The sequence below is a fragment of the Astyanax mexicanus genome, chromosome 7 (assembly GCF_023375975.1).
Source record: "Astyanax mexicanus isolate ESR-SI-001 chromosome 7, AstMex3_surface, whole genome shotgun sequence".
Classification (NCBI taxonomy): Eukaryota; Metazoa; Chordata; class Actinopteri; order Characiformes; family Acestrorhamphidae; genus Astyanax; species Astyanax mexicanus.
This window is the reverse complement of record NC_064414.1, coordinates 33,234,957-33,245,889: the sequence shown is the minus strand read 5'-3', so window position 1 is coordinate 33,245,889 and position 10,933 is coordinate 33,234,957. Positions and strand designations below refer to the sequence as shown.

At 37.9% G+C, this 10,933-nt stretch overlaps 1 protein-coding gene across 2 annotated transcripts; it reads left to right on the top strand.

Moving 5' to 3' along the window:
* Positions 1-1,244: 1,244 nt before the first annotated feature.
* drgx (dorsal root ganglia homeobox) lies at positions 1,245-7,653 on the top strand. Of its 2 annotated transcripts, none has more exons than XM_007249534.4 (7): positions 1,245-2,019; positions 2,524-2,664; positions 3,296-3,396; positions 4,091-4,192; positions 5,910-6,079; positions 6,184-6,296; positions 6,790-7,653. In XM_007249534.4, the coding sequence occupies exons 2-7, from the start codon at positions 2,607-2,609 to the stop codon at positions 7,113-7,115; spliced, it is 870 nt and encodes a 289-aa protein (XP_007249596.3). In that variant the 5' UTR covers positions 1,245-2,019; positions 2,524-2,606; the 3' UTR covers positions 7,116-7,653. The 2 variants fall into 2 exon arrangements, with proteins under 2 accessions (XP_007249596.3, XP_015461329.3); XM_015605843.3 differs by having other exon boundaries at positions 1,247-2,019; positions 6,787-7,653.
* Positions 7,654-10,933: the final 3,280 nt, after the last annotated feature.

Sequence of the window (10,933 nt, the reverse complement as noted above, 5' to 3'; positions counted from 1 at the left end):
CTTGTAAAACGCAGATCTCTCGACCTGATCGGATAGTTTAAGTAAGCAAAAATAAAATTAGACTACAATGTGATTAGCCAATATTTCTTTCAGATTTATCTCATGATCTCAACCTAAATGTACAGCTCATTTTTTTCAGTAAGGAGAGCAGGAGCCGCTGACCGCGGTGCTGAAAGTCTACTTCCGATTTTCTTTATTAGTAATCATTAATTATATTTTTAAAAAAGAAAATAAGAACAAAAACGTGAATGACAAATAAATAATATTTTCCATTTTCAGTGTTTGATTAATTACGGATATACTTTACACTGGGACGGTTGTAACAGTGGAGTGACTGTAAATTTAAATCACATGCGTGACCTGTACATATTTCATAAAACACTTAAATGCATTGTTTCAGTAATTTATAATATAAACTTTTCATTTTTGAGTGTTCTATTAATTAATTATGGATACTGTATTCTGGGACGGTTGTAACAGTGTAGTGACTGTTTTTAAATCAATTCTGCGACCTGTACATATTTCATAAAACCACTTAAATGCATTGTTTCAGTAGTTAAAGGTTATTGTAAAGCACATTGGTTATATCAGTGTGACTAGTTTCTAATTTATTGGAAATAATCACAAAAAGTGTTACAACATGGTCTTCCCTATTTATGAATATTTATTATTTCATATTAAGCAGTATTTTATTTAAATACTAAATGAGAACAAAAGTTGCCGATGCTGATCACTGTTGTAGTATTATTAACTCTATTTATATTATTACTTTATATTGTTACTATTATTATTCATACATACAAAAAAAAAACTCTGTCTTGAAGTTTAGTTGTAAAGAGTGTGTTTTTTTTACTTTTTTTTTACTTCACTACTTCAGTTCTTTCTGTTTTTCTGAGGTCATAATACCAACTTTATTTTCCGCGGTGCATAAATTAATTACACGCATTTAATAACCAAAATATCATTATATTCCCCCCTTAATATCGTAAGCGTTTTACGCGGGGGAAGCGCTTGATCGTGCAGGGCCTCTAACAGGCCATTAGCCGCCTGTAATGCTGTTACAGAGCCAATTAGGCGCCGCGCCGCTTCTTTTTTCGCCCTTTATATGATTTCAGCCAATCCCGCCCTGCGCTCACAAATTTCAGCTGCTACTCGGAGCCTCATTCCGCGCGTCTGCGCGCGCCGCGCCGCTCCCCCGTGCGCCCTGAAACTAATTGAAAGGGTCCCGCTGCAGGTCATTCAGCCAGCAGGGCTGAATAAATCCGCGGACCCCGTGCTGTGAAGAAAATCAAAACCGCGGACGGACGAGCACTCAGCAAGTGGATCCCCGCGTAAAGTGGACCCTTAACCCATATAAGGAGCAATTACTGCGCTGACAGCCAATTTAAAATCCAAAAACAGTCATCTGGATTTTTTAATATAAAAAGATTCCAAAGAGAAGGAGGAGGAGGAGGTGGAGGATAAGAAAAAAAAAAACAAAGCACCAACAGCAGTATCCAACAGCAGCACCCCCAGCACGCGCTTGTGTACCTGGTTTGGGAATAGGAGATCAGCGCATCGGGCAGTGCAGGAAAGAGCAGCGGAGGAGCTGCTGGAGGAGCTGTGGAGGTGCTGTGGAGTTTGACGTTGAGCACCACGTGCGTGAGAGCGGGCGGATCTCAACAACAGCCCCGACCACAACAGCACGTAATCGGATTAAGGCCAATTACGCGCGAGATTATAAAGGCAAGCGGCGAGCGCCTGAAACACTCTGTGCGCAAAAACGTCCGGACACTCCCTCCTCGTGTGGGAGCGCCAGGGGGGTCAGAGAGAGGAGAACTCCAGACTCAGACTGAGAGAGAGAGAGAGAGAGAGAGAGAGAGAGAGAGAGAGAGAGAGAGAGAGAGAGAGAGAAGAGGAGTAGTCCAGGAGTGACTGACACAGATCTCCACACTAGACAAGAGAGTGAGAGAGAGAGAGTATCTTTCACTGCTCTCACAACAAGATCCTCATCAGTACAGGACACTTCACAACTCCCAGGTAGGAAGATTCATTCATACATTCTTCTCTCTCTGGAACAGAACACCTGGAACATGTTGGATGAGTTGGATGAGTGTTAGTGGATGACAGGAAGAGTTAGATACTTTTATACTTTTTTTATATATATGTTTTATCTTAGCTCATGTTTTTTGCATCTCTGTGAAACGAGCAACAGAAAGGTATTAAAAAGTAATTTTAAAAAAGGAGCCTGATTAGATAGTTACTTTTTTATTTATTTTGTTGATTTACAGACATTCTCCACATGTTTATGCTTATGTTTAACAATGCATAAATTAAGCTCTAAACTTTTCTCCACTTCAGTCAGCCCAGACACCCTCAGAACGTAACTGGGCATTACTGAACATTTTATTTTTGAATGCACGCTTTTCACTTTGCATATGTGTGTGTTCCAAAATTACTTATCTGACAATTTAATATAAAATGTGTAAAATGAGACATTGGCATCACCATGTTGAAACATTTTCTTTTTTAATTATTTGTTAGGAAAGAAGATCCTGAGGAGATCTCCCATATCCTTAACTCAAGTCTGATTTTCTTTTGAGAAAAAGGCCAAGAAGAGCAGCATCATGTTTTACTTCCACTGTCCTCCTCAGCTCGAGGGAGAATGTTGTAGGACAAACTCATGTAAGTACTTTATCCGCTATTTACAGGCCTGCATGAAAATATTATTACTGCTTTAGTAAAGGTTCTAACTAATTTAACTATTTTATGCAATTGTTTACTGCTAAATGTTTTTGAAAGTAAGGTAAAACCAGTAAATCACGCCGGCTTGTGGGGAATAATTATTTTGCCTTATGAGCCGCAAATTAACGAGAACCGCAAATTAACAAAAAAAAAAAAGAGAAAAAGAACAAATAATTCAGTTAGGTTTCACTAGGAAGTACGAGTCCATATTGTTGTTGTTTTTCTTTATTTATTTGATTATTTTTTTGGCCATCACTTTACTGGGAGCCACTCTTGCCCTGGAGCCGTGGTTTTATTGTTGGGCTCAGATGGTTCATGAGGAGCTTTTCAGTGCTCCATCTCCTCATTCTCCAATTCAGCTACTCATCCTAAAACCCCCCTCCACCCCTTTAAAACTGCTCCTAAATTTATCAGTCCTGCGGGAAAAAGCCCCTGGAGGAATAAAACTTAAAACACGAGCTCAGAAACAACTATTAAAGAGTAATCAAGTTTTGAGGATTGGAAATGTGAAAACGTTGTTTTTTTTTCTTTTAAATTGCGACTGTAAATCAAATCCGACTTTCAATTTCAGTGAACTCCAACGGCTTTGGAAATCACTCCTCTGGAGACTTTGATGATGGTTTTCTTAGGAGGAAACAGCGGAGGAACAGGACAACATTCACTTTACAGCAGGTGGGTTTATGGATTTACAGTAGCAGCCTAAACATTTGACAGTACTGTTTTAAAATGCGTACTGTAGTTTTTATTTAACAAGTATAAGATATAAAGGAATTAAGTGAAAAAAAGCGATTAAATAAACACTAAGAAAAATAAGTACAGGTTTGTACTTAAAAGAGTACAGAGCTTGTCGCTGGGGCTGTACCTTATAATGAGGTACCTTCCAGTGAAAGTCTTTTTTTGTACCCATGTTTTTTGTACCAGTTAATAAAATAAATGTTATAAACATTATCTGAATATGTGTCAGGAACTTGATTATCCAAAACTGCCTGGCTTTTAAATGAAAAATGTATAATTAAAATATATATGTTTAATTAGTATAGTGATACAAAATACCGGATGTGTACCTTTTGGTTGGTTAAATGGTACAAATCTGTATTTTCTGCTGTTAGGAAAGACTCAAGAGGGAACACATCTGACCCTCTAAAGACCAATATTATACCTTTAAGGATACAATTATGAAAAGTGCAAGAAAGTACTTATTTTGTACGTCTGTTTTTTAGTGTGTATAAGATTAAATCTTGTTAAAAAAATAACTTCACGTATAAAAAAATCACGCTGAATCTAAAGCTAAAGAGAGTTGAAGTGTGTTCATTTATCATGTAAATGTTTTTAAACGAATTATTTTGTTTATTTATTTATTTTGCAGCTGGAAGCTCTGGAAGCCGTGTTTGCCCAAACTCACTATCCGGACGTGTTTACAAGAGAAGAACTGGCCATGAAAATCAACCTGACGGAGGCCCGAGTCCAGGTAAAGACCCCTCTTTGCACTGCCCCTCCTGCGCGGCCTAAACCAGCCGCCCACTGCCCCTTACTCCTGCCCCCTCCTGCCTCGAGCTACACTGCGCCCCAGCCCGGCGGGCTGTAGAGCCACTCTGTCATTTCCGCGGTGCACTTTAATAACATCAACATAATGTGGAATATTAGATTAGGTTGATTAATCGGTCATTCATAATTAACTAGTGATAATGTTCTCCACTCATTTGCGCGCGTCTCTAAGGTATAAAAATTACTTAGATGTCTTTTTTTCTGCGTTTCTGGGCTTCAGAACAGGAAAAAGGGAAGACGCGGTGCTCTGGAGAGCTGGGGGAACGCCAGGCTGTAAAACCTCCAGCTCAGAGCCAAATGTCCTGTCAGCCTCGCCAGCACCTGAAACCTCCCTGTTTGCGTGTTTTGATTTTTTTCTTTGCCTCAGCCTCGCAAACAGTGGCGATATTATAAATTCGTCCGCGTGTAATTAAATCCAGCGTGTCCTGTGTGTAATTTCCTGCATTCCAGATTCGCTTTTGGGTTTCCTTGTGAGCGCAGATCTAATTGTAAGAAATATAATAGTTTGCCTTTAGTTCCCCAGGGTCATCTTACTATCGCTTAAAACCAATGACTGCAGAGCGCTAATGGAATCCGCTGCTGTAAATTAGGGATGGTAAACAAATTATTTCACTCTAATCGGATTACCACATTCGTATTATTAAATCTGAACATGAATCAGTTGCAGCATGCAGGGATATTAAACTTACATTATTATTAGGGAATAAATTTTCTCTTTGTTGTAGCGTTGTAGGCGCCCTGCACCCCCTGCACCCTACCACCCCCATCCTTTTCTTTTTTTTTGAAAGTGTCAATTGGCTTTGGTTGCATTAAGAACAAACTGCAAATTGAGATTAATGGTGCAATTATAGACCATTCAGTGCTAGGGGATCATGACTTCTAGCTGGAAGGTGCAAGGGTGAGATAATGTTGCCACAATTACATTCGGAATATTGTTGTCCTGCCAGTAAACTGTTGTCTCCCATTATGCTGAGTGAATGCTATATGTGTAGGGCTTGTGTTGGCCTTGTGTTTTTTTGTTTGTCTGTTGACATCATTGTACCTTTGCACAATGCCGGCCAGGCAGTGGAGATATGACTCCATTATGCCCCCTTTTCCTATTCAAATATGATTAATGCGTTAGAGAGCACAGACTTAATCGAATCTGATGTTGTCAAACAATCACTAAATAGGGAAATAAACGACTTCATCACGGCGCTCTCTCAGAAGCAGGGAGACTGTCAGTAGGAAGTCATTAAAAAATGATAATGAAAAATTGCTCAATTAAATGTTGTTATAGGCAATGACCTTCATTCAATTAAGACACAAGAACTTGGGTGCATATGCTCAGCAATTGTGCTCATGAAGTTTGAAACAAGTCCACTTGCCGTCCACTCGTGGAGAGATATACAGCTGGCGGGAGATTGAGGGACAGCACAGCAAAAGGAATTAGGAAATCTGTAAAAAAAAAAAAAATAATAAATAAATAAACACAGCATTTTATATATATGGCTGCATGAATACACAATTTAATTACATTATTTCAGTCCAGTCTGTGTCTGTCAGAAAGAAAACCAGATAAATGGAAAAAGCAGACAAAATAAAGTGTCATATTTGAGAAATGTTGAGGTTTAAAAACACATTTCATCCTTTCTGTCCAGGTGTGGTTTCAGAACCGGAGAGCAAAGTGGAGGAAGACTGAACGAGGCAGCTCAGATCAGGAGGGCAGTAAGGAGCAGATGAGTGAAGGGGCCGCCCCTGCTAGAAGCCTCAGCCAGTCTCCTGTGGATCAGAGCAGGAACAAGAAAGAACCTCTGGAAGCACAACAGAAGTATGTTAGTCACCTGTCAAATGACTGTGATGCGTAGAGGCCACTAGTGTCTGAGTTTGCATGAGATCCTAACCTGCTTTCTTTTTTTCTTGCTGGATTCTCAGTATTAACAGGGCGGTTGGTCCTGGGGGACCATTTTTCCCATCCTGTTTGCCTGGGACTCTACTAAACACTGCAACTTATGCTCAAGCCTTGTCACAAGTGGCCACTCTAAAAGGTAACTTATTTCAAATATACTGTAAAAAAGAAAAAAAAATGCACATTGCATATTAAAAAGCAACAGATGTGAAAGTATAAGAACACTGTAAGTGTTACATAAACAGTTTTGCAAACAGGGATTAAGCCTAGTCTTGGGAATAAATATCTACAACTAGGCTTAATTGATACTGGCAAATTTGCTGTGTACTTATAAAAAATATGTATTGTTTGATAATATATATCAGGGTGTCTTGCACATTGGCTAACAATATATAGCATTTTTGAGCACATTTGTGAACATGGTTTATTCAGCATTATATAGACAAGATATCACTGCATAATTTTCTATAAATGACTTTCCACGGTGATTAGCTTTTTGCTGTGACAGTGCAAAGTACAATGCAGTCAAAAATTGTCTCACTATATGTTTACAGCACATAGAATAATTGAGCAAATGAGCCTAGTTCAATTAAAAGCTCTTACACTAATCTTCCGCTTGTTTCTTCCAGCAGGAAGCCCCCTCTGCTCTTGCTGTGTGCCAGACCCTATGGGTCTGTCCTTCCTCCCTCCCTACGGGTGCCAAAGTAACCGGACGGCCAGTGTGGCAGCACTGCGCATGAAGGCCAGGGAACACTCTGAAGCTCTGCTGCAGTCTGCTAACCTGCACGGGGCCGTAGGAGCTGTAGGAGCCGTAGGAGCTGTAGGCCTGGGTCACAGCCCTAGCACTGTTGGAGGGGGAGACTCCAGTCCTGGCTCTAGTTCCTCGAAGGTGCCGACCCGAGGAACTTCCCCTGACAAGCAGCTGCACTGCCCCAAGGAAGGCCCGGATAAAAAATAAGGGAGTCCTTTCGCCCAGAAAGCACGTTTGCTCTCGATATAAGGATTTACAATCTCTTGACGAATGCCTGCTGCCCCTTTCCTCACATGCACTGATGTACAGCAGAGGACGAGGTGCTCAGTGCATTCTACTATTGTAGAATTTGAGTGTTTGTGCATCAAACTATTTATTCAATTGTAATTTATCTATTATTGTTACCTACATTTTGCTCATCATTACTGACTGATTTGTTTGCTCATATTGCCACATTGCCAATATTGTAATAGGTTTGGACGGTGGACGGACTGGACTCTCTGAATGCACTGTGTAAGGGGACGTTTTTACCCTGGCTGCCAATGTGAATTCATATTTTTTGGAAAATCCACTTTGATGTAGGGCTCATACTGCCTTGTATACTGTGAAGTCGGGTGATGTTAGAAACTGCATTGTGTCAAGAACAATTTCTTAATGTAAAACATAATATATACCATGCGCAAATATAAGACCTAATGTGAAAGAATTATAATGATGATGAAAATAATAATAATATGCAAATGTATATCTATTGTGTTGTCTTGACTTGGCATACAATCTGGGACATACAATTTTACTGTCACTGGACAAGATGAGGTGATAATAACATATGCAATGTGACATTCTTTTTGTCATCACATCTGCAAGGCAACGGTAGACTGTGAGTGTTCTCACTCAGGTCCTGTTTGGACATGCTCTTTAAAGCAATTAAACATGTACGCCTTCATGTACATCTCCTGTTGCCCATTGCTCACACCATCTGGCTGTGATCAATTATTAATTGACTTCTCTGTATAGAAAAGATACTGCTGAACAGCGGAAGCAAAAGCCTAACTGCACTTATTATTTATTTAGATTAACGTACGCACTGACTCTTCCTCGTTTGATGTACGGCCAGTTCACACTGGGTTCCAAATTCAGGTTGAAGATAGTCAGTGGGGACAGGTAGATACTGGGCTACGTACAGAATGATAGGAGTAATACAATACATATATACTGTGAGAAACAATACTGGAGGATGATGCTGAAGGGTTTCAGGGTAAAGATATAGATATTTTAAACATACAATCTGTAAGAATCAATATGGCAATTTCTCAGGAAGGGAATAAGCCTAGTCCTGAACTACACATCATTTTAATTGGAGATTTTCCATTAAAAAAGGAAAACATAGTCTACAACTAGGCTTAATCCCCATCTGGGAAACCGCCGCTCTATCTGTACACAAACAGTTGTAGTTGTAAGCACCCAGGATATACCCAATTTCAAAAAAATATATGCTTTAATAGCAAACAAATGTATCTAAACACAGGTATTTGCAGGGTTCGTCTAGCAAATTAAAGCATTATAATTTTTCAATCTTAACTTCCAAAGACTAATGAGAGCTACAATCAGTATAATACGTTTTTGAACCCTAAAACAAAAAAAATAATAAGCATCCTCTCTTGTCTGTATCATCACATTTTAAAAGTCTTTAAAACTTACCACTAGACATACTGACCATCATAATTCTACAAAAAAGCACATAAGTGAAGGGTTGAGTCACGTGGATGTACATCACTTAATAGGACTGCATATGAAAAGGACTTAAATTGATTAAATTCATGTCCTTGAGGATTTTCAGGAAATTACTTTTGATAGTCAATAACACAATTAAGCAAACTACACACACATTAGCATGAATAATTGATACGGAATTATGTATCATCACAAAGTACTGTTTTAATAATTCATGACGCGACACCCTACCGACATGGCAGAGCCAGATAATGTCAAAAGTGCTGCCGAGTGGCAGAATGTTCGCTGTGCGTTGTGTTTCAGAAGAATGCATTTTCAATGCTTCATGAAACTCTATATGTGTGTAAGTTCAATTAGCTCAATTTAATGCGAAAGAGTGTAATTTGGGCTAACTTATCCAACCTGGGAACCTAATTGATTATCAGTGGAAGTAGAGTGTTAATAAACTTAAAAAAATAAACTCTAGGTGATATGTAGACATCATTTTAGAGTTCTGATTATTATTATGAAAAATGTACAAACTGAAGCCTATTTTTTCTACAAATAAAGAGTTCATTTTACAAACCCAGTTGGAGAAATATTTAAAGGACAGCACTTAACTGTTTTTGCAATTAAACTCAAATAAACGTTTCTGTGCATGCACACTCCTAAAAATAAAGCAAATATAACAAGTTCCTCTTTAAACTATCCTTGGTTTATTTTTTTTCCTTGAAATTAGCAAAGAAACTTAATAATCAATTAAAAATAAGCTTCTTTTATAGCACCTCTCATATGCATATACCCTTTGTAGCATGTTAATTTTTTAAATGTTAGAGTAATACATTCAGACAAACAATGAACCGTTGTCAGTCAGAAAGCTAAGTTCATTCTTTTGTCAGCATTGAATTTCTCAATTCTCTTTACTAGAAAGAGTTTTCTTGTTAGGACTGTAGGTCAAATATTGCGATAAGTTCTGTAGAGTTATTAGTAGAACATCTACTTAAACTCTCCAAGAGTTCAACTTTGCATTGTCCACGACAATAGAGCACTGTTTAGAGGAAACTGGTAATGTCTCTTCTTTGAGAAACTCCACTGTATATCTTGGAGAATAAAAACAGTTTTAGGGAAATTTCTTGCTAATAATCAATTTTCAAAATGAGTTATTACAGTGCGCAGACAAATGGTCTGCAATGGTTTAAGCAATCAAGAGTTTGTTTAGTAAGCTACATTTGAAGAGAGGTTTTAGTGACACTGAAATGTCCATGTGGATTATTGATTATTCAGTGCCATTACATACATTCCAGCAGTAATTCATTCTATTATGAGAAGCATTGTTATATCAAATTAGCTGGAGAGTAGCCAAGCAAACCTAAAAAAAAAAAAAAACGATAACACAAATCATTTGTTTCAAATTCTGTTTCAGTGATGTTAATGGGTTCTTTTGTTTCATTAATGATACATTGTTAGTGAAGCTATATCCAAACTCTAGAGAACTGCCTGCTGCACAGGCCATGATAAGGGCAGATTGTCCGCATCTGCTGGTACCTGCATAAGAGGATCAATAACTCAATCAATTTGGTTCATCTGTGGTAAAAATAAAGTTGACAGAGAATTTGTTAATGCATCTAATCGTGCTCTAATGGTTCCCAATAACTTTCTCAGACCCGCACACACAATAAATAAATAAATATATTCATAATTGCATCTAATGGTGATCAGGCAACCTTTTTCTCTGACCTACAATCACAGAATACGGGAGGGCCCTATACTGCAGTTTTTTTATAATTCGCTGTATTTTTCTGTGTAAATATAAGGCAAACAGAGAGTTGCCCTCAATTGTACATGCATCACACAAGTTTTCAGATTATTGTTATTCATGCAGTAAAGTAACTGAACCCAGAAAATATTTATTAAAATATAATTTTGGTATAATTAATTTATCTGTCAATACACATTACCCTCCTGGTATGTTGTGGATAAAACTGAGCAGTATCAACACTTTAAAATATAGGAAATGTTTATTCATTATATTGGGCACATTAAAATATATTCTATTGGCCATATTTAAGCCCTTCCAACAAATAACCATACATAAATCATTTCTCCTTTTTGGGAGATATCAGTTATTTTGTTTACTATTGCAAAGTATTTTATTAAGAGCCTACATGAGAAAGAAATATGAGTAAAAAGAAAGAATACCTGAATTCTCTCAAAATGGACACATTTGCTGATAAATGGTTATTCATTAAAAATAATAAATTAATGTAATGAACATGTACATAGAAAAATATATTTGCACCAAAGGCTTAAAA

Bases quoted from the DNA above. Each gene is read 5' to 3' on its own strand.
- drgx (XM_015605843.3), top strand. From the start codon at position 2,607: ATGTTTTACTTCCACTGTCCTCCTCAGCTCGAGGGAGAATGTTGTAGG. The intron at 2,665-3,295 runs GTAAGTACTTTA...TTTCAATTTCAG, and splicing joins ATGTTGTAGGACAAACTCAT to TGAACTCCAACGGCTTTGGA. The intron at 6,297-6,786 runs GTAACTTATTTC...TGTTTCTTCCAG, and splicing joins ACAAGTGGCCACTCTAAAAG to CAGGAAGCCCCCTCTGCTCT.